The sequence below is a fragment of the Polyodon spathula genome, chromosome 5 (assembly GCF_017654505.1).
Source record: "Polyodon spathula isolate WHYD16114869_AA chromosome 5, ASM1765450v1, whole genome shotgun sequence".
Taxonomy (NCBI): domain Eukaryota; kingdom Metazoa; phylum Chordata; class Actinopteri; order Acipenseriformes; family Polyodontidae; genus Polyodon; species Polyodon spathula.
The window spans coordinates 63861040-63885927 of record NC_054538.1 but is presented as its reverse complement, the minus strand read 5'-3'; the positions used below and the strand labels follow the sequence as shown (position 1 = coordinate 63885927).

General features: G+C 37.6%; 1 protein-coding gene across 1 annotated transcript in view; it reads left to right on the top strand.

The window, feature by feature from the left end:
* LOC121316432 (echinoderm microtubule-associated protein-like 6) overlaps positions 1-24888 on the top strand; it is an 81493-nt gene that overhangs the window by 4728 nt on the left and 51877 nt on the right. Inside the window, exons 2-9 of the mRNA XM_041251502.1 lie at positions 1062-1255; positions 4332-4430; positions 5602-5670; positions 9893-10078; positions 11247-11382; positions 14394-14595; positions 17827-17964; positions 23283-23539. Coding sequence (XP_041107436.1) covers positions 1062-1255; positions 4332-4430; positions 5602-5670; positions 9893-10078; positions 11247-11382; positions 14394-14595; positions 17827-17964; positions 23283-23539 — 1281 coding nt within the window. The remainder of the gene's footprint in view (positions 1-1061; positions 1256-4331; positions 4431-5601; positions 5671-9892; positions 10079-11246; positions 11383-14393; positions 14596-17826; positions 17965-23282; positions 23540-24888) is intronic.

Genomic DNA, 24888 nt, shown 5'->3' with positions numbered 1-24888 from the left:
ACTATTTATAGAGGTCATTAACTGTACTGGCTGAAATAAGATCAGTATATTGCTAGTTTGTAAAATATGTGTTGGCTGTTTTCAGTGAACAGCGAATAATTAAATATAGAAACTGCTTTTCTGTACAGTATGTATACAGTATATGTGTGTTCATATAGTTCTCTGTGGATCATGATACTGAACTGTGAATTGCAAATAGCTTTTACCAAATATGCATGTTGGGTGACTTTAGTATTTCAGCTTGTGTCAAAATGTGTAATATTATACAGTAAAGAGTAGGTGGCCATTTTATCTGTTGAAAATCAAAGAAAGAAAATATGAATATCCTGGCTGGCAATTAGGTTTTGTCAGAAGGCTTTACAGTTGACACAGCTTTAGAATCCCAGATAACGAGCTAAAAGCCCTGTCATGCTGTGGGCCTTAAATGTGGATCAAGGGAACAGCAAGCTACTATTTCTGACTTACACTAAAAAAGGCTAGTATTGAGGGCAGTGAATTGGTGAATAAAGTCGACAGTCGTACATCTGTTACAAAATACACTGTCAACTTGGCCAAACTGTCAGTTAAACGCCTTAGTAAATTACCAAATCATTTAATACCAAGGGAGGACTGTATCTAAAAATACATTTTATGTGCATGACTTACTTCAATGTTTCATGTTACAAACATCAGTAACGTCACTGCAGTGTCATGGGAAACTCCTAATCAGATACGGACGGTTTGGTGTGCAATGCACTGCTACTCCTCCTCCTCATGGATGTGACCTATTTTGAGGGATTCAGATAGAAGAAATGTCTTGCAAAATATCACACCTGGCTAGTTCAATAAGATTCATATCTGGTGAGCCTGGTGTGTCTTTCTGTGAAACTTTATTGACAGTCATACTTAAGTTTGTGACAAGTATTGCCTCAGGATTGAGGTATAGAATAGTGCAGTAGACTGGTATAGCAGTGAGTGAGTAAGGTGTCCCATTTAAACTGCGTGGTCAAGTAAGTGCTGTATGCACTTTTTATAACCAGTATATTCATTATAGAAATATATATATTTTTGTACTTGTGTAGTAGAAGGTTCTAATTTGTTTTATGTCCATTTCAGCCTTGCTTTACACCCTGATAAAACCCAAGTTGCTACTGGCCAGGTTGGAAAGGACCCATATATATGCGTTTGGGATACTTACAATGTGCAGACAATCTCTATTCTCAAAGATGTGCACACACATGGAGTGGCCTGTTTGGCATTTGATTTGGACGGACAGGTAAGCATTTTCTAAGTACATTTTATAGTGCATACAAATAGGAAAAATTCCCAATTTTAGCAAGCAGGAGTCGGTCCACTGTCAGCCAGCATGGTTTTAAATAAAACAAAATGTAATTGTTTTCGACTGCCACCAGTAGACTCATTTGGAACTCATGTCACAATATAAATTTACTGCATGGGAATATTGCTGTGGGTTCCCTGGGCAGGATTCAGCCAGGTTCAATGTTTATAGCTAACAAATGCAATGTCACCTACTAGATTGCAAGGAGTGAAGAATGTGTCTTGCAGTGCACTAAGTAATTGCTTGGGTGGCCACAGCCAGACTGTAATGCATCTGTGCCAGTGAGTGCTATTAGGGGGAGATATATAATAATTCTGCTGTACCTGACCCATATTAAATGAAAACCAATCGAAGACAGTCATATTAAATGGTGTTGGATAGAGTTACACATTTTATATGAAATGGAGCAATCGTCATTTGTCATTTGTGGACATTTCTATAATAGTATATTATAGAAATTCTCAGAATCAAAAATCGGCTGAAATTGGTGTTTCAGTCGTCATTATCAGGAAAGGCACATCGATCCTTATGTACCTTGACACAAACAAAATTGGGAACTACTTCAGTTATTGGTTCAGATGATAATATGAAATGCCATGCTGGGAAGGGAAATTAAATATAGAATATGATCAGGGTGCAAGGGACAACATTCCTGCTCTCCATTATAAATGTGGAAAAAAACTGGATAGCAGACAGGACTTGGATCCATGTCTTAACTTAAACATGACACCCGTTCCAGCTCAGTGATGATGGAGCACATCCAGATTATCTCTGAGCAGTATTTAAACATGCATGCTTCTGCCCAGTGGGTCTGACTACCACTTACAAAGTTACCATTTATTATCTTTTTCATGCATTCTTTGTTCTGTGATTTTTTTAACACTAGAACGACCAAGACGGTCATTTTGACCATTTTTGGCATTTAAATTTAAATTGCGTTGCATGTGTTTAAGATACGGAGCTGTGCTTTCCTGACTTTTCCTAAATATATGTACTAATTACCCAGACAAAGAAAGAATCGTGTAGCAGCAAAAATTATGGAGATAAAATACCCTTATACCTATTCAATCCTAGGAGCTGTCAAATTGACCGCTACATATAAAACATATTATAACAATTAAATGTTGCGGTGTTATTTGTATTTATCAGTTGGGACTTGCCGCCATGTATTGAAGTTTGATTATATCAGTCTGCACTCCTCAAGTGAGCGGTCTTCTGACATTTCTATTGTTTCAGTGAGCCTCCTGATAGCCCATCAATCAGCCTTGGCATCTCATGGCGCCCGGCTGTCTGTCTGTCTGTGTGATAGTCTTATCACCTGTGGGAGCCACTACTTTTCTCCTCTATGTTTTAGATGCACTCTGGTTACTATATAAGTCATTCGTTTATCTAAGAAATTCATTGTTATTCCAATACACATTGAAAACGCAGAAGACACATGACAACAAAGCAGTGTTTGGAATTACTGCAAAGTTTACCAAACAACGATTCTGATATAGCAGAGACGGACAATGACGAATCTGGCTCTGAAGCAGACTAGGTTTGAGCAGATGAATCTTCCAGCAGCGGTGACAGTGAGGAGGATGCCAGCGAGATCCCATGGGAGAAGAAGCAATCCTGTAGCAGCCCCGCAATGATGCCAACCACTTCACCTGCATCAGCCCCTGCACCTGATCCAGCCGCTACTTCATCTGAGGCAGCCGCTTCTCCAGCGATAGCGCCAGCACCTGCACTGATGGCACTGTTTAGAACACTATAAATCCTGGTGTTAAAGCTGCAGGTAGAAGGGGTAAACATAACATTCTGAGGGTAGTCCCAGGGCCCATGCACATGCAAAATGCAACACTGATGAGAGCGCATTGAGTGCTTTTCACCTATTGATTGACATGCATACGCTTTACCACATACAGCGTTGTACTGAAGCAGAAGCCCACCGACAACTACAAGATGATTCCTGGTCAATGCACTTGGAGGATTTGGAAGCTTTTATTGCATAGTATATGCCTGTGGAGCATTTGGTGCAGAAGCCTGGGTTACTGTACAGTTTTTTTGCTATTTCTGCATTTCGATCTGAAGCAAACCAGAAGCGCCCAGCTAAATTTGCCCTGGCATCTGAAATTTGGACACGCTTCATTGACAATAGCATTCTCTTCTACAAACCGGGACAGAATATTACAGTGGACGAGCAGCCAGCCACAAGAGATGACAATGCCAGATGTAATGGCAACTAGACTTTGATAGCTGTGCCAAATGCGCAAAGACAGTCTGTAGTAAGTGCGCTGTGTATATTGAAAAGCGCAGAGTCTGTGTGATTTGAGCAGCACTTAGACTTTGAAAACAATTGTAAATGAAGCCTATTCTGTTCAAACGTTTAGGTCTCCCTTTATTTTAAGGGCTGTATTTTTGGTTTATTAACTGTTAACAAACATTGTAAATTTTTAGCTTAAAGTTAGAGTTAGGGTTATGTCTGTTTATTTACAGTGTTTTGATTGTGTAGATGCTTTATGTGATGTTCCTGAATAAAACTACGAGTTATATTCAATTGTTTGCCCTTTCATTATAATATTTATGTTTTTTTCAATACACCGGTCAAATTGACCGCTCATGGTTGTTCTAGGTATGCCTATAAATGCGGTCGTTCTAGTGTTAACCACAAAAATGCTAGTGAAGCATTCTCTATACAAACAAAAAGCCTCTCATGTCAAGTTTGCAGTATTAAATACTTTGAATTGTGTGTACTGCTACTATGCCATTAAACATTTGTAGGTAAAACTGCATTAGTTTATGCCAAGAATCCTGAAGGAATGTAAATTATGGAGAGCTTTAAACTGCCTTGGAAATCTCTCCAGTAATTCAGCTGAAAGCTCAATTAAAATATTGCCCTCTTGTAAGTTGATGCGTCACCATTTCAGATTTAAACACAGCACCTGCAATAAACTGAAGTGGTTTTAAATCAACTAGAATTGAGTTGTCCAAGAAACCATCAATTAATTGTTTATTGTATTCTACCTAGCGTTTGGCCTCTGTGGGACTGGATGCCAAAAATACGTTATGCATTTGGGACTGGAAGAAAGGAAAAGTACTGGCCACTGCAACGGGGCACTCTGACAGGGTAAGGAGTGGGGATTCTTTGTGCTTTATCCTTAGATGATACACACAAAAATCAATAGTCTATATGCTGCCTAGTAAACTAAACAGTAGCAGTCAAAATAGAAGCATATAAAGCAGTTTGAAACGTAAAGAAAGAAACTACTGAATCAGTTACCAGTAAGATTTCAGAGTCAAGAAAGAGTGGCTACAAATTCTTTTTAACCCACCTTTGAGCCCCAAGGGCAAGATAAAGTACTATAGTTGTATTTCAACTCCAGTGTACACACCTCTTGAAAAAGATGATATACATCCTGTGAAACAAATGTTTTGATGAGAATGTGCTTTTTAAGCTTGGAACCTTTTCTAAATTGCTACCCTTTTGTTTTTTAAATCAGCTTAATTACGTCGAGCATGTGATTAGAAAATGTTATTTGAGTACACATGCTAATTTTCAACTTAATATGTGCAATAGTGGATTTTGGATGTCCTAAAGGCAAAGGGCACTACAGCCTGAAATGTAACTTGATTGTTCATGTTATTTATTCACTGTTGGGTCTAGAGTAAACAGAAGAAAAGATCTTCAGCGGATTTAGTACAGTGACGTAAAACTAGAAGAAACAAATGCAAAATAGTTTGCAAATAGTTTTAGTACAAAGATGATAACAACGGCACTGCATTTATAGTGCATTTTGGAACATGGATGCTGTTTACTTTGGTATAACACAAATCCAGGAATACTGTAGACCTTAAACTCAAATGTAACGTCATAATTTAATCCAAATGAACTATTGGTGTTTTCATGCTGGAGCACATTTCAATATTGGTCGATTTGACCCTTTTTATAAACCACCCCTAAGAGATAACATTCTTGCACGCACAAGCACATGCATGTAGAGAAGGCAAAGCTCTGTCTGCTGCTTTATAGCTCACATGAGTTGTTGCCAACATAGAAGTGTCTTTGGTCTTCTGGTTTCTATCTAGCTGGAAAATTGGGCCAGTCATGGCTTTAGGGGTAGCCTACAGCTGACTCTTCCTTACCAGTTGACTTAAGGGAAGGCCATCTCCATTTCTGGTGGCACTTGAATGCTTTCAGGTCAATGATTAAATGAGGTGCAACACTGAATGCATATTCTACCATAGTTTAAAAGTTTTCTATTTCAAACTTTGACTCAAGTTCTTTGGCATTGTTACAGATCTTTGATATTGCCTGGGATCCATTTCAACAAAACAGACTTGTCAGCTGTGGGGTGAAACACATTAAGGTAAGTGTGACAATAGTGAAGGTGTATTCTTAAACATGCCTTGCTGCTGTTTAGTTCACTGATAAATACACTCACAGTTAATCATCTTTATTGTCATCAATATATATAGTGGTGTTCAAAAGTGTTGACACCCTCCTATCATTTCAATGCAAATTACTCCAGTTTTACTGTGATAGTATTCACTCTGAAGCATCTGGATTTAAAATAAAAAGAGTAAAAAAAAAAAATACTTATTACTTCCTGTTTTCAGCCTTATTATACTATTATTTTGAAATTAAGTTTTTATAGATGCACAGTATAGTAAGCCAACAATTACACTACCCTGGTTCTGGGAATTTTATATTTTGTATAATTTCTTCATGAGATGTTTTGTAAGAATTTGCCTCCTCTTGTTATTTTTTGCCCCCTGTTATTCTTCATAGTTCTGTTTAGAATTTGTTTGTGTCTTTCAATGCTGTAGCTACATAGATCGGCACAGCTGAGAGAAGAAAGAGAGAGAGATTTCAATGTGCATACAGTGTATGAAAGCAGTTATTTGAACAGAAGCGAGAATGGATTTTAAATAAATGCAGAGAAACCAAAAATAACTTGACCTCCCAATGGCCACCATATTCTTGCCAAAAAAAAAAAAAAATCTGTGAATGTGCATGGAATTTAAAATAGAGATTAGTCACCCCCACACACAATGAAATATACTGGTTGCATTGCACTATGCACAGTACTTACAAATATCTATATATATTCATACACAGCATATAGTACATACAGACCTTTCAACTGAATAATTCTTTATCCATTAGTTATCGAATATATCACACTAAGTACTTGGTTACACTTAAATACAGGGTTGTCACATTGTCACAATTATGTATTCTTTTGTTTTAAATAACCTACAACAACATATAAATCTGTGACGTTTTCATTGACTGCAATGAAGGTAATCATAACCCACCCTGCCATGCTTAGATACTGTAACTGTTTTCTTTTTGAAATTTGATTTAGCAAATATTTACAGTATGTAAACTGGCCCTTTTTTTCCTACAGAGTTGACACCACTGTTAATAAAAGCAATACAAAATGTTAAGGGACCCTATTCACAAATAACTTTTTCTTTCAAATCTAGACTGTTGTTGTTATTTAATAATAAGTATATAAGTAATATATAATATATATATATTATATATATATTATATATATATATATATCACTGGGCATTGTTGACAATGGCCGAAGCACTCTACATTTCTGTTACGAAAATGACATTGTCCAAAATTAGCGGCTAATGATGTCAATGGCCGGCATTGTTGTCAGTGCCCAACAGAAAAGGCCAATGACAGCATTGACCGGTCATTGATATTGATTATTTATTTATTTATTTTTACATTAAAGTCTTGAAGGGTACTGGTACTTGAAAGATCGGTTGATTATTATAGTAAATTGAACACTTGTGTTGTATATTTTAGTCATTTTAAATTATACAATAGTAGTTCATATGTTTCACTGCTCACACAAAATCTACATGTTAGCCTTGTTTTTGTCTCATTGGAATTCCTGGTTAAAATTCCAGCCATGTACAGGAATTAGTAAATCATATCCTATATTATAACTGGAGGTGACATGCCTGGTACTCCTAAAAGAAAGAGAGAACATTTGTCAAGACTGTTACTGTAATAAATTGCAAATGTGATGTGACAAGACTGTGAAGCAATCTTGCAGTCAGGACAAAAGCACTCTTGTTAATAAATGAAATCCACAACCAGAGCGAGTGAAAAATGCATGTTCCTCAAATGTGTCCTGCAGTGTTACTCCAAAATGATTCAGCTGTCTGAAGTGAAGATACATATAAACACAGGTATCAGGTTTGTACAATTTATTGGTGGTGCCCAGGAGTCAGGGGGCAGATTCTCCTTTACCTGGGGGTCTGAGAGGTGAAGCCCCTTAGTTAGGAGAAAAAATAAAAATAATCTCTTTGAAGTCTTGTTTTTTACATCATGATGTAGCATATTCAGTAAACCCAATATCTATTGGACAAAATGTATATCATATGCAAAATTATTGTCGCTGTGTACTTACAGTATCTCATTTTTGTTTCTACAGTATACATTACTTGTCTATGACACATTGTTTGTACTATAAAATGGTATATATATATATATAGAGGATAAACGACGAAGCCGAATACGGAAAATATACAAAAAAGTGCAGATGGATCCATTATTTGATCCTTCTACACTTTGCTGTGCATTTTCTGTATTCAATGGGGATTCGTCGTTTATTCAATTTATACCACAAAACTAACATTTAATAATAGTAACAAGAAAATACAGAGTAGGTTTAATTGTAGTCTATTTTTATACAATTTAGAATATTAAAACAAAAACATATGCTATGCTTCTTATGCGAGGTTCCAGGGTAAACTGTGTAAGTCTGTGTTGCTGCTCTGGCTGTGTTGGCAGTGAACACACAAACACAGTGCGTTTAAATTAAACCGGCTTTAGTGTATGAAAGAGCAGGAAAGTAGTTTTTAAAGTAGCAGCATAGACCGAAAAACTCAAAATACAACAATAAGGTAAACTGTAATGAATCTCAATTACTGTACATGAAACATAAGAATAAAATCAATAAATAACAAAAATATGCATACATTACATTATAACGATTGATTGCATATACACTGCTAAAGTAAGACTTTCAGTCATGTTTTGTAACGTGGATTATAAATTAAATCGCTTCCAAAAATATAAAGGATATTTGAAAAACCATTAGATAAACACTGCCATTCCCTACCCTATTGTTATTGTGTATGTCACCTGGATAGGACATGGTGCACACAACTTCTATACTAAAATAATTAAGCCCGCAGACCAGGAGAAAATGAAAACTACTAAATATATACATGATCAAGCATTTATACTAATCAACATAATTAGACATTCATAAGAAATACCAAGATATTAAACAAACAAACAAAAAATGCCAAATTTAGTGTGTTCAAAATAGGTTGTTATTTCAGAGGTGCAGTTGGCAATTGTCAATCTCAATCCATTCAAAATAACATAAGCTGGACTGTCACATGCCCCGGGGAGATCAGCCTTTTACCTTCGAAATGCACGCTAGAAACTTTTTTTTTTTTTCAATTCAACTCAAGTGCTGCTCTTTTGAACCTCATTTGCTTCATTGCTTTAAATTAGTCTTTTCAATAAACATAAAAGTACTTGCGTAATTTAACTTCATTACAGATAGTTTTCCTAACAACATTTTTTTATGAAGTAAAGAATATGGAACATTCCTTAGTACAGTAAACTCCATTAATTTAGTACAGTAAACTCCATTAATTTAGTACAATAAAGTACACTAATTAAAAAGACTTCACTTACCATAGACAACTCTCTGTCAGTCTCTTACAATCTCCCTCTATTAGTATTAGAACCAGCTTTCTGTTAAAAACAATTATTCAGTATCGTTTGTGGTTGTTACAGAGGGATTATAAATTATTACCCTTCCCTCCAGTTCTGTGAGATACTGCCATCACTAACAGGTTTTGAACTACTTTTAATGGATTAGTTACTATAGACAGGTTTGGTTAAAAGACTTGGCAGCACTGCTGCTGGAGACCTTGTCTGGGGAACGGTCGCTGAGTGCTTAGTTCCACTATCTGTCCTCAGTCAAGACAATGCAGTTCAAAATAAATGTACTGACTAAATTCACTTATAATAGAATACCTCCAACTGCGTCATTTTTTTACTTTCCTTTACAGCTTTTTGGCTTAAACAAGTTTAGTAATGAGTTCAAAAAGAATTGGGATTTATGACAAACATTATAAATTGAGGACAAAGGCATTAGGATTTATGTCCATTGAACTGATAACTGCAGTGGCAATTATTATTGACAAAAGTTATCAGTTGTATGGGACACCAGCGACAGGGATATAGTAGAAGCGGTTAGGGTTAACTAGGTTATTAGCAGCATCAGCGTTGGAGACATATATAGGTGTCTGTCTGTCTGTACATGTATACATTTGTCGTTTTGTACATTACACTTTTTTGGATGTATCTTGAGATCATAAGAAGTTATTCCACAATCAGTTTAATTAAAAAAATGTTACTTAGCTGATAAAAACTGAACAGCATTTAAAATGTTAAATGAATAAAGCAAATAAGTGATTTATACCACAGGGTTAATGTATTGTTTTTAACTTTAATTTGTTTGTCAATTCATTTAGTTCTGGGCATTATGTGGAAATGCTTTGACACCAAAAAGAGGTATCTTTGGCAAAACAGGGGACCTCCAGACCATCCTGTGTTTGGCCAGTGCTAAAGACGACATCACATATTCTGGTGCACTAAACGGGGACATCTATGTCTGGAAAGGCCTCAACTTGGTTCGCACAATTCAAGCAGCGCATGGAGTAAGTGAAAGAAAATCCTGTTCTTTCGAGGGTTTTGTGGCATTAGTATTGTTTGAAGCCTGTTTAGTGATGGTTCACTGCACTCAGAATCAGAATCAATGAAATGTGCATGTGTGTCCTTTTTCTTTTTCTTTACTTATCCTGCACTAATTTGTCATTACGGCTTGTCTGAGTGTATCCCACTGTTTTTCTTACAGGTAGCAAATTATTGAACATAAGAACAAAAGAACAAATTATTGTTTCCTGGTCTGTTTAACCAGCGAGTGGGCTCTTAAATAAGAGTCCAGTTCAGTCATTAAGTGAAAACACCACCCCTTTGCTAGGAATAAAAAGAAGCATTTCAAGTATTAGTGCCCTATTTTCTTCTTCAGATTTGCAGAACAAGTTGTTCATAAAGGATGTAATAGCACAGCTTTGCTTCATGTAAGATTGCCTGTGCTTCTGTTATTAGAGGTCTTTTGGGACAGCAGAAATCTGTGAGCAGATTTGGAATTCTAGGCACCACCATTAAACACTGATTTAGGACATTAGTTTAGGACTGTTGTAGTAAATTACCAAACTATTGCACAGAAAACTGAATGCAGATCAATCTCTTTCAGACTGACGGATTTCAACATTTATTTTCAGAAATGCCTAATATGCACTTGTTTTGTCATCAGACTTTAACAGCTGTCGTTTGATTCATGGTTACTGAGAAGAGATGCAATTCATGGATTCATCTTTTTTCACAATTTCATTTATAATATTTCCTTTATTCTGCTAGACATGGGTATCATCTACTTGTGTGTGTTAACATAGATACTGTATGTGCAGGTAGTTGGGTGGGATTCTTATTCGGCAAAATACTTTATCCCTGTAAACAGGTTTAAAATAGCCGTCTTCTTCTTCTGTAATAGTTCTTTGATCGATTTAATAACCATCAAAATTAGTTGAAATTTGCTCTTTATGTTATTGCCCTATTTTATGACTCTATTCAGGAGGAAACTTACAAATAACCGTGTTATAGCAAACAATGTGAAAACCATGTGTTTACATTCAATGAGTCTTTATTTAAGAACACCTGTATATATTGCTACAATGTTGCCAAAAAAACATTACCTGAATGCATGTTGTTAAATGGCGCTATACTTTTTGAACCTCTTTGATATGGCACCATTGTATGTTCTAGGCTGGGATATTCAGCATGTATGCCTGTGAAGAAGGGTTTGCCACTGGTGGAAGAGATGGCTGTATACGGCTATGGGATATAGACTTCAAGCCAATCACCAAAATTGATCTCAGGGAGACTGAGCAGGGATATAAAGGTAGATAATAAAAAATATATACAATATCATCATTTTCAGACTATAACATGCACCTTTTTACAAATTCCCAGAGAATTGCACATACTGAAATGTTTTTTGATAGGGTAGAATATAAGAAAGTAGATACAGGAAGCTTTTTCATCATGCAAAAGATGTCAGCCAAGCCACCTACGTGCATTATGTATGTTATAGTCTGTTATTTTTTAATTGGTACTACTGAGTGACCAGAGAGTTGGCACCACAGCAACAGTCACATTTCCACAAATATTAAGTCATTAAGACAATTGTTCCTTTAATCTAACTGAACAGGAGCCCTATGCACTACTCAATCCAGAATATATTTTAGGAAAGAATTATAAAATTGAACAGTGATTACTATTATTTAATGATGCTGAGAGAATATACTGCTTCTGTTTTCATGCAAGTAAAGACATACTCTTTTTAAAGCAAGAATACTTGTTGGTTTTAAAAGTGCTACAGCTGCTGCTGGACATATGTATTTTGTTCCTTGTTTAGTTCCTTTTGGTTTCCAGGTATCAAGCAAAGTTTCTGACCTGACACAACCTTGTGATCAAAGATCTTAAATTACATTTAGATGTGTTCTCTACAAAGATTTAATTAAGTACACATTTCATGCATAAAGTGGTCTCCAGTAGGTGGTCAGATGGGTTAGGGTTATGGATGGATTTTATTGTATGATTATCTTATAAAACTATTTTTAGGTCTGCATCAAATTAGTATTCTTAATCATTAACTAACATCTGTTCAATGTTGAAGACTAGACACAAAATCAATTTGTAAAAAGGCTTATGAAGTTAGGAAGGACATAGGATAGAACACAAATTAGTGACCAAATATAAAAATGTACTGTTAATTAACAGGCTACAGCTGTGCTTTTGTTTGTTACAAACTTGTACACTGTAGTTGACCATACCTTGGTTTCACAATTTTAATCCCACAATTCAAATCAAAGAAATGTTGAGCTATGTGTGATACAACATATGCCATCTTAAGCTTCCTGAATTATCTTACCATATTTATAAACAATTGTCTGACATTCTTCCTGAATACTGTGACAGGACCGAACGGTCAAACACAACAGTGCTTGCTCATTGGGTTTATCCCTATGCTGGTGATTACAACTGAGATGTGCCTTTGGGAGTATAGCCGGGAAGCTGCAGAGTGTTGTGCTCTCCCAGATGGCTATAAATGAACTCTTGATTTAATTGTTGATTCAATCAAGCCTGCATTGTTAAAATCATAGTAAGCTTTCTGTCAGGATAGCGGTTTTTCTTGGAGCCAATGATTAATTGAGATAAGGCTACCAAGAGCACCTTCCATCATATGGTTAATAGGAAAGAATCTCCTTTATTCAGGTTATCAACCACAACATTTATGGTGTTTTGTTTTGTTTTTTTAACATGCTTGCCTTTGATATTTGGCAAGCTGGTAAACAAAATGATTGACAAGTAATACAAAACCAATGCATTATGAGAAAATATTTCATCGAGGGGTTATGTGACATGAACCCCGAGATTAAATATTTTCTTGAAATGCACTGTAGCCCATATTATATGGATTTAAAAAATATGATTAAATATGTTGTTGTTCCAGGTATCTGTCATTACTGCTCAGACTAAAACATACCTCTCGGGGTTCATGCGCATAGCCGTCTCTTTTCGTAATACATAAATGACAATAACAAGTGTTGAATTCAGAATAGTATTGTAATAATCTTTAAAACGACGCCACCTACCAGTCATAAAGAAAAGCCAAGGCACGTAGCTCAAGGTAATTTAGCTCTTATAGGCAGCAATCCTCAGCTTTACTGTCTGCGTATTGCTGCCTCTGGGGAAGGCCCTGCCCAAAGCAATGTTGCTAACAGGAAACAGCAAGGCAAAAGAGAGAATCAGAATGCAAGGTTCCTACTCAGTCATTAAGCAGTTCCTTTTCTCATTAAGAAGAAAATGAAATTTGCCAGGTGTGTGTCAAACTCGGATATGGGTATTTCATCTGGATTTTTGTGCTCTTTGTTCAAGTCAAATTTGCCATATATATATATATTATATATATATATATATATATATATATATATAGATATATATATATATATATAGATATATTATACTTACAAAGAGCACAAAAATCCAGATGAAATACCCATATAGTTTATAGTGTATCCGAATATATATATATAGATAGATAGATAGATAGATAGATAGATAGATAGAGGTACATCAAACTGGTAAATCAAAAAGGTTTATCATACTGCTGAAGGTCATCTGTTTTACATACCATATAAAGCTTAACTTGTGTCTGCTTATTTATTTATTATTATTTTCACATACTGAGGCAGGCATTGCTCCACATGCGCAGAAAAACAAAAACAACCGAGGCTGGCTTTCTATACATAAAAAACATTGAGGAGAGCAGGCACTGCGTTATTTTATTAAACCATGCAGGGAAATGTCCACAGCTCAAGCCAAGACCCTCACACCACCACCCAGTTAGCTTGGGGATTCCTTCGTAGACCAAGCCGGAAACTAGTCCCCAAACTAATGTGTTGGTCACCCTGTAAATCAGCCACACAGTTCAATGGAGGCTATCCCCACACCCTGGACATATAATTTTTGAGAAGTAGTTTCTTAGTCCTTGTCTGGTAGAGTTCAAGCTGTTTTTTAAGTGCTGCAGCAAATCATGTCCTAGGTATTTCATTTCATGGAGCTTTTCAATCCGCTATCCTGTACAGAGGGACTTACACTAAGAAGTTAGGGACAAGTGGGTAAAACGGCACTTGATGAAAATCATTAACTATTAAAAAGACTGTTGTGCATATGTGAACTGTACTGAAGTACATTGTAATTATATACAGTATGTAGACTGACAGTTTCTTTAGAATTTGGCTGCAAATTTTCACATAAATGAAAAGTAGCCAAAAGTTAATAAGTTTTGTAAAATAATTGAATCGGATGTGTGCTTCTTTCATCCCTCAATGTTTGTTTCTTTATCAGGGTTGTCAATCCGAAGTGTATGCTGGAAAGCAGACCGCATACTAGCAGGAACACAGGATAGCGAGATATTCGAGGTGATGGTGAGAGAGAGAGATAAACCACTGCTGATAATGCAGGGCCACTGTGAAGGAGAGCTCTGGGCCTTGGACCTTCATCCCAAGAAACCGCTGGCAGTCACAGGCAGTGATGATCGATCTGTACGGTCAGTGGATTGATTACTCATAAGTTTTATTTCACAGTTAAGTTGGTATGAGATAAGAAAACTTTTATTTTTCTATCACCACTACAGTGGGCGCTGCTTTATCAGGACACCTTGGGAGAAGTAAAAATATCCTGAATAAATGGCTGTCCCAATTAAATGAGAGACATTTGAGACATCCTTAGTCATAACTTTTGTTTCTAAATTAAAAGAAAAATAATGAAATTACATCACATTAGGATTAAATGTTAAATAAATCATTTAAAATATCAATTGTTGTCAGTTGTTTTTTTTTTTATTCCTAAACAAAATTAATTGTTGTTGTTTTTTATTAATACATGAAATGAAAAATCATGAAATCTCATCTTATCACAAGCAAGGCACCTGTGAGTTGACACGCCAACTTTCTTTGCAACAGCAGCCTGAGCAACCTCAGAAGACTCCAACTCCTTCAAAGCTCAAGGAGGTTTATGCAAGTCACAGCGTACTCACGTATTCACTGTGCTGTGCTATGTGAACATGTCTTGCTGTGAAAAGTGATCTCCGTTCATCACTTGAAAATGCTGTATCCCAATTAAACTCAACTAAATGACATAAGAGTTGTATCCCATTTAATCAGTAATCACGATAATCAGTTTCCCGATTAGGTGGTGCCGACTGAATTTGCAGCTACATAAATAGGTTGACATGCAAGCTCAAAGTTTATACACCATGTGGTTTTGAGTTTACAAAACTTGCTTTTCACATTTAGGACCCTTGTTTTATTCTGAACTGGAGCGCCTACAGTAAACAGTACTATTACACTATGTAACACAATTTTTGTGCCTAATTGCTTATGCCTCAAAAGTATAGAAAATGGCTATTATTCCCCACAAACTTTGCTTTTGTGACCAGGACAGTGATATTTCAAAATATCACTATTTCCAATGGGAAAACAGGCAAATGTGTGTCTTTTCGTTCACATAAAGTCAGAAAAAAACAACATATGAATCCAAATTAACATGTATTTATACTAAAGTAATACAAAATGACTACAAACGATTTAGAAGTGAGTAGTTTTTCGAGATTTACGATTCTACTGTATTTACTGTAGAATCATAAATACAGATGAAGGTTTCGGCATTCACCGCAGTAGTGCAGCAAATTATTAGTAGTGCAGATTGTTTTCACGTTATAACGTGTAACTTATCAGCAAAGCAACACTATATGAATAAGAAAACAACACTTACCGGTAGATATGTCCTCCCATATTAAGTGTTTACTGCCAGTAGATCATGCTGTTACTCTTTTTTTTTTAAATTTATATTAAAAAATAACTATTACCATTTAATTTACTGAGGTTTTAAAATGCACTAATAACTTTTGCCATCGCTTGTTTAGGACCACCTAGCTATGGATGTGACATTATTTAGTTGTAGTAATTTTTTCAACATTGACCAACTACTACTGGGCAATGTCGTCATTTCCTGGCCAATACTGTTATTTAGGTCTTTATAACAACATTGATCGACAAAATTGGGCAATGACATCAATGCCCTGTCAATGCTGTCATTGGCTGCTGCTTATGGGCATTGACAACAATGCCCGGCCATTGACGTCATTGGCCGACTTTGGACAACGCTCCAGATAAGCTATGTTGGGTGTTCTAAGGATTGAAAATATATGAATTACATATGATATTTAAGTATCATTCGTAAAGAATTTGCATAGCAATTTTGCTGCACAGCTTGAGGCAGTAGTAGCTAGAGAGTTGATCATACAGATGCCAGTCAGCTAATTGTAGCCTGTCTGAGATTTGCCAGAAACACGTGAGCAATAAGTCTGGACTTATGTTTAAAAAAAAAAAGTATGGTTGAATCCACTCACTTGCGATGCGTGTTTGTGATGGTGAATAAGCGTCTGGATTCTTGATCTTCAGGATTTCTCGGAGCCGTCTTAGTCCCTCTCAACCTAACCTACCAATTTACCTGTCAACCGAATTTTTGGAAAGGAAATCTCTATAATAAATACAATATTCTGTGTTTGGAGAGAGTCAAGATGCTTTATCTTGCTATAGCAATCGATCAATAAGGAATACAATATTAGCGTTTTCTTTTTAAATTCTCATTAGTGCAATATAATTTTTTTAGTTTTTACATTTTTAGGGAGCGTCTGTGGACTTATCTCAAATTATCACTTTGCCATTATTAATCCATTTAATGATATTGAAATTTATTCAAATGAAGAAAAGAGCATAGAATTGGCAGGGATCTGGAATACTAAGCGAGTGCAAACATTATAATGAAATGTAAGGATTTTGCCTTGCACTTGGGCAATTGCTGATCCTCTAAAAACTTAGCTGCAAGGTGCAAACCATTGTAGAAGTGAGTAATTAAGAGCTGTATAAAACCACACACCAGAGACCTGGCCTCAGGATGGCTGCTGTGGTACACTTCCTGATGTGGCAACACTTGGCTCTTATTGAGGGCAAGACAGAGAAGGTCCCGCATATTTAATCCCAGGGTCATTTTGTTTGGGATGCTGGAGGATGCAGTGGTAAGGCATTATCGCCTCACTCCGCAGGTCATCCTAGACCTAATAGCTGAATTTCATCTTTTCATTACCTGGTTGACTGTCCTCCTGGTAAACAGCCTTGACTTTCTCCACTATAGAGCACCATATGGCTCTTCGGTAGCATAACTGATCTTGGATGAGGCTTTTCCAAATATCTCAATTTCATACTGAGTGACCTCAGCCGTAAGGACTCTCAGCTTCTCAGAAAACATTTCTTTTCCGTGCGCCAAGAGGACTTTAATGTCATTTCTCTGACATATTTTTTTGTTTGGTAAGGAACGGGCAACATAAATCTGGCATATGATATCATATATATATATATATATATATATATATATATATATATATATATATATATATGTATATATATATATATATATATATATATATATATATATATATATATATATATATATATATAATATAATATATCTATATATATAGTATATATATAGTTAGTCTGATAAAGATATATTATAATAATAAAAAGCAATTTATGTCAAACTCGATTAGTAAATACAGAAAACAGAGCAATACCATGTGTGTTGTCTTAAGTCCATAATAAAATACTAGAAAAATAAGTTTCAGAAGAAATTTCTCATTTTACAGTAGTTACTGATGTGGAAAGGAAATACTTAAAAAAAAAAAAAAATTTAATTTCATACTTTTTCTTGACTGAAGGCTGTGGAGTCTGGCAGACCATGCCCTGATTGCCCGCTGCAACATGGAAGAGGCCGTGCGGAGCGTAGCTTTCAACAGTGATGGCTCTCAATTAGCTCTCGGAATGAAGGATGGCTCATTCACTGTTCTCAGGGTCAGGTAAGACTACCACTGGCTATTACAGTTAAAGATTTAAAGACCTTTCTGCAATATTTCCTCTGTGAAGACTTGATTCGCTAGTAGCCTCAAGGTTATTGTTTCACAATTTATTTTAATAGAAAGGTTTGTACTTTGTGTGAAATGCAGTATGTTTTATAAAAAGGTTTGTACTTTGTGTGAAATGCAGTATGTTTTATAAAAAAAATAAATGCACCATAGTATTTTAGCTCTAAGTCTTTTTTTACAATTCAGTGTAGATTTATGAAGTCTCCCCACTATATAATGTGGACAGCATCTCTTGACTGTGCTTGACTGGTTGACTAGATAGATTATAAATCTATAATAATATTAGTAGGCGTTCCATTTAGTTCTCTTGTCTTTAGGACAGTAAAATACTTTAATTTGCAGAGTAAAGTGCTCTGATATATGCCCTGGCAGAAAACCTGAATATTGTTCAGCTATACATTTCTGGGGTGCTAAGATACAGTAAGTGCATTGCATATAGTAATAACCAGCAGTTGTATTCATGACTTAGAATCATACTCAAAAAGTTATTGCTACTTTAATACCTGAGGCTTCTTATTCATTAAGCTAATGCTGTATATTACTTTCTGCATTGAATGAGACAGATGTTTGGCAAGATAAAGAGGGTTTCTGTTGATTTGTTTTAAGCAGACTTGAGCATAAAATAAAAAAGGGTACAATAAGCAGATTGCAACTGTTATGCTGTAAAGGATTGTCTTTCTGAACTAAACCAAATACAGTACAATTATTAATGCACATTTGCAGTGCACTTCAAAGATTCTGCTACTTTTCCTATGCAAAAGTGATTGTTTGATCTCAGGTCTGTGAGTGCTCTAATATTCTTACCAAAATAGATTTGAAACAGAAACAAACAAGGTACAGGGACCCAAAATAAAAGGTTTAAACTAAACCAATCTAACAAACACATACCACTCAGCTATGCAGGCAGTAAACAGAGTCTTCACTAAATACTGCATTTGCTGTTTGCATGGAGCTGGGGCTTGACTTACCATCAATTCAACCAAGGCCCCAGCCACATTCCCCACACAGATTCTGACAAGGATGAAATTAACCCCATCCCTGCCAAATTTAAATTAAAAATAATTCAGGGTTTCTGCTCTGCCACAAGGACAAATATAGATTGTTCCATTTTGACTGGGTGACAGTTGGATATATTGCTTTGCAGAAGTGTGGAATTGCCTTTCTGCTTTATAGCATGTTCCCTTTAGTAAAAGTATTTTAGGTTACATTATTAACATTGAAGTGTAAGGTTGCTGTGTAATTTATGCTCGTATGAAACCAAACATAGCTTTGAGATTTTTGGTATATGTAGTGCAGTGTAATTAGAACATTTATAAATGAAAGAACACTTTCATCTGTTTTAGACCAAGGTCTTTTTTTGTTACTGGAGAAAAAGTAGGATACCATGCTAGAAACTTGAGTAAAATAAGTAAATAAGTGCACCTAATTTGTCTCTATAGATAGTCTTTTGTGGTACTGCATTGGTACTGACTGAGTGGTTTTGCCAGTGGCTTTTACTGTACATTGCCTGTACATTGCCACCCACGGTAACTGCGACCAGACGGACACTTCTGATTCCGTACCGGTACCGAACCGTGACTGAGTTTACCGCATGGTACTAACCCAGTGCTAAAGCCACCGAACCTACCTGGTGCCGACCAGGTTCCGAACCTGTACTGAACCAGTTTTGAACCAGTGCTGACATGGTGTTAAATACAACGAACAGGTACCGAACCGACCCAGTTCCAATCTGCTATTAACCTGGTGGCAAGTTCACCTGTACGGTACTGAACTGGTCCCACTCAGGTCTTGACCCGCCCAGTCAATATATAGAAGAAGATTGAGGCAACAACTGTACAACTGTATACTTATGTCAAAGTGGCTTGCAGTGTACATGTGCAGGGGTGATGCGTTGACTAATGAAAAGGCAGACAACAAGAATCCAAGTGCAATGGTGTTTTTTTAATTATAATCCCAGTCTGACGACCACAAATAATAAGTCCCTGGCAATACCCAGCGATGGGTATTGCACTGTTCAAAGAAAAGGAACTGCCATTCCAAATTATAAGCACAGTCAATTTCCACACACACAATACAAAACACGGTCACCAGTCCTGAGTGCATGTTACAGTGCTCGTGGTGCAGGTACAACTTAATTTGTGATACAAGTGCAGTGCTGTTCTGGTTCGTGCTGGCCCTTGGCGACAGCTCGGGCAATGTGTTAGCCATCTACTAATAATAACAAACAGTAAATTAGTGACAAACAAACTAAACACTCACAGTACGAATAATAACAACTCTGGTCCTTCCGGGTCGTTTCTCTAACCAAAAAAGGAACACATTACGTCGCTTTGTCCCCTATTTGTACCATCACACATGATCCCTTTGTAAATGATTGCAGCCGCTCCTCCAATTCGGGGCTGCCACATCTTTTCCCTTCCGGGTCGATGAGTTAGTGCACTGAAGCTCTGCCCCCTTTCTAGATGACCGACTTCCTTTTAACCCTGGGAATGAAGTTTCAGGCCAAACAGTCCAGGGTACTCTGTTCCCATTACTTAGCGCCCTCACAGGTCGGGAGAGAAATTTACCACCAAAGATCATTCTATTTCTGTCACAATGCTGTACATTGCACTGGTTGCTCCTTGCATCATGCCATAGTTTCTACAAGTTTTGTGCTCCTTTCTCCAAGCGCACGCTGGAGGTGATGTTGTCTCACAGCTCTTCTCCATTACCCTTTCATACAGAGGTTGCTACGTCCTCACCCCATGGCTCTGCAACAAGGGAGAGCAGATGACGCACCTGGGAAAGTAGCCCAGGCTCAAAAACGTCTTCAAGGGCTTCATCATCTTCCTCGAGCTATGCCTCTCCTTCCCCTCAGTCATCATTCCAGGCGATCGGCAGACTTGGAGCAGATGGAAAAAATCTGGGCAGCTGTATCCCAACAGGGAGCAGTCCTCAAGCAGTTGCTGCAGGAGCGCTCAGCGCCTCATGGATTGGGCAGATTGGCCACAGGAGGACATAATGTCCATCACTGCCTCTGAGGAGGTGGGCGAGCAGGAGCTGATGTTCCCATCTGAGTACGTGGAGTTGGACAGCACGTCCCCAGCGGTAAAGCTCTCTCTGTCGGCAGAGCTCATGCCGCTACTCAGGAGGGTTACTGCAACTTTGCAAGTGCCCTGGCCTACAGCAGGGGAAACAAGGCAATCCATCTTTGACGAGGAGCCTACCGCCTCTCCCATAAACCCCCCAGTTCACCCGGATTTCCTCCATGAGATCCAATCCTCCTGGGACCATGTGGCAACAGCTCCTGCTGTTTCCCACATAATGGACACCCCATACCGGGTGCATGACTTGGCTTGGCCCATTTTCCATTGGTTGAGGTGTCCATTGCTGCCATGGTCCAGACGCCTAATTTGGCTTTGCTGGCCAAAGTGCTGCCTGCCCTAACAATCAATGTCGGGTTTCTGACGTGATCATCAAGAAGGCTTACTCAACCGGGGCGTTCGCCGCAAGGTTAGGGAACTATAACAGTATGCTGGTAGCCTACCAGTCACAGCTGCAGCGGTCCCTTTCCACAAGCCACAGGCCCTCACCACAACAGCTGGACGAACTGCGCTTGGTGAACAACAACCTGCTAGGGTTGTCTAAGATCAACAGCTGGTAACCTGCAGGCAACTTTGGCTTTCCCAGGCACATGTGCCTGATGGGGACAATGCACCGCTACTCCAGGGCATACGTCACCATGCACGGGAATCCACTAAAGAGCTGGTTCGCCTGCTTTCCAAGCGACCACCTCTGGTACGAAAACCAGCATCCCACTGCCAGAGCTGATTTTCAGCACCGGCCCGCGGTTGCTCGCCATGGAGGCCATAATTGGTTCCACCGCCCATAGCCTCCTGTTTTGCACTCTTTCAGCTCAACAGAGCACTAACAATAGTGACATACTAGAAACTTCTGGGCCTGATGGCAGCAGCTTCCCAGACCTTCCCATTAGGTCTGCACATGCTCCTTGTGCAGTTCTGGTTCACCAGCCCATGTTGAACCTCATCCGCCTATTTACAGTCCCATCTCTGACTAAGGGCACTCTCTTGATGGAAACAGCCAGTCCATCTACTCCTAGGCGTAACGCTGGGCAGTGTCGCAGTGGAGACTGCCAACGTGCAGCAACCTGCTCAGTCAGGCACGGGGGACCTTATGGCACCCTGAGCCACTGAGCCTGCAGCTCTGGGTCTGGCCCCTGAAAAGATGCATTTGAGCCGTCTGGGATCTTTTCAACAGGGTTATTGACACCCTGCAGAATATCAGGGCAGCGTCCATGTGTTCCCAGTACGGGTACAAATGGGGCGTCTTCTAGACATGGTGTCTGCATCGTGGGTTTGACGCCACGACTTCCCATGGCAGTAATACTGCAATTTTTGCAGGACCTATTTGATGAGTTGGAAATCACCTTCCACATTAAAGGTCTATCTGGCAGCTATTTCAGCTTGTCATGTCAAAATTGACTCGGTCTCCTTAGGAGCCTACTTCATGGCAAAGCGATTTTTGAAAATGGGCTCGGCGGCTTCGGACATTGTCCCTCATTGGAGGTTAAACATGGTGCTTAAGCACTCATGAAGCCTCAATTGATCCCCTGCATTTTATCATTTAAAGCGGCTTTCTTGCTTGCTATCACATCTGCAAAGCTGGTGAGTGAGATGCAGGCCTATCTCTGCGTTGCCTGTCAGCCAGTTTGAGGAATTGGAAGCTTTCCACCTCAGTCTGACAGGGAGTGACAGCTCCATATGCTCTGCCCAGTTCGGGCCCTGGCGTATTATGTTGACAGATGTTCAAGGCAGTCCAAACAATTTTTTGTCTGCTATTTTTTGTCTGCTATGGGGCGAAATTCCATGGTCAAGCCCTCTCTAAGCAGCATCTGTCCAAGTGGATAGCAGACAGGGTCAGGACTGCCTATGAGCTGGGGAACTTGCCCCCTCCTGAAAAGCTGACTGCCCATTCCACCAGGGGCCTTGAAACCTTGCAGGTTTTATTATAGTATTATTTATAAATACAATATACATTTTTATCCTGTATCTTCAGTAGAGAAAGTGATTAAATCAGCTGCAGCAAGGAAGTGTTTAAGATGCACTATATGCACTATAAGATATATAGAAGATTTTGTTTCATATTTTGTTTACTACATCAGCCAGAAAAGATACAAATAAAATGGCATTAGGACCAAAGTAAAAAATTGTGTATCACCATGTTTAATTCTCTTATATTTTGCTGTGTCTCAGGGATATGACTGAAGTGGTTCACATCAAAGATAGAAAGGAGGTTATTCACGAAATGAAATTTTCTCCTGATGGCTCCAACCTTGCTGTGGGTTCCAACGATGGCCTGGTAGATGTGTACGCAGTGGCTCAGCGCTACAAGAAAGTGGGCGAGTGCAACAAGTCTTCTAGTTTCATCACCCACCTCGACTGGTCTGTTGACAGTAAATACTTACAAACCAATGATGGAGCTGGTGAGCGACTGTTCTACAGGATGCCATGTGAGTGACAACAATTAGAAAGAAACCCAAACCAGTTTTTTTTGTTTGTTCTGATGTGATTAACAAACAGGGTGTGACAAAAAAGCAATGATAACATAAACTTAACATAAACTGATTTGTAAATGCAATTCTTGTCATTTTCAGAATTTTTCATTCTGATTAAACAAAACATCTGCTGTATAACACTGCTGAAACTGAAAAGTGTCCTCTGTAGACTATTACAGTTTGCAAGGGGGGGGTGTTTCATTTAAACACTTCCGCTGTAACTGGGAGTTGTGCTTTGGTTTCCTTTCTAGCACGTACTGACAAATAAAAAATGTCATTTAAATTCTGTCAAAGCTCCGATATTACTAAAGGCTTAACAACTTGAGAAGTGAGTTGTCTGAATCATACATTTTTAGTCGGCATGGTTTGGCAAGTAAAAAAGAATGTAGTTGCCTTGAACAAAAAAAATAGTTTTTTCAAATTGGTAAATTGATAGAAAATGTATTTCTTTTGGGCTTGTGTTTTTGAGAGTCTCGTTAAAAGGTACATTTACTTAATCTTAAGTCAAATTTTTTAATTATAAGTTATTTCTCACTTATTTTCATCACATTTTCTGAAAAATGTTGTATGTAATCGATCATATTTGCATTTACTAAAAGATACTTGTTAAAAAGGTCAATCAAGATGTACAAGCTGTATGCCTTTCAAGTGTTGAGTTAGCAAACTGTCAATACATCATCTGTTATATAACGCAATTAATTCAGAGATTATTCCATTTTAGTCATCATTCCTGAATCTTCAGAATTCATTACTCATTGTAGAGAAAGCACATTCGATTAATTGTAATACTGCCTACTGTAAATAGTATATTTAGTTTAATTTGCATACTTTGCTCATGGCTTAAAGTATGCATTTAAAATACTGACATTCTAGATACTAGTTTGAAATCCAAGCAGCTCCAAGTGATTTGATTTAATTTGACATGAAATTACCCCAACACATGTCTTCTCTAGAGTTATTATTGTTCACTTGCTGTCTATAAAAATTGACATGCATTGTATCTGAAAGCAAACACGTTCTCTTCTCAATTGTTGGCCATTTGTTTTTCTTGATATTACTGTTCCTGTATCTCCATTACACATAGCCCAACGTGTCAATCGGGTGTTTTGCTCACAGTTTTATAGTACCCTTCCCAATTGCCTTCTGTTGAAGCACTGATTCCCTAGCAATTAGCAAATGAGTACCGGAAGTCCAATATATCGAAAATAATATTTAAACTTTTAATTTTAATTTTATATATATATATATATATATATATATATATATATATATATATATATATATATATATATATATATACAGTG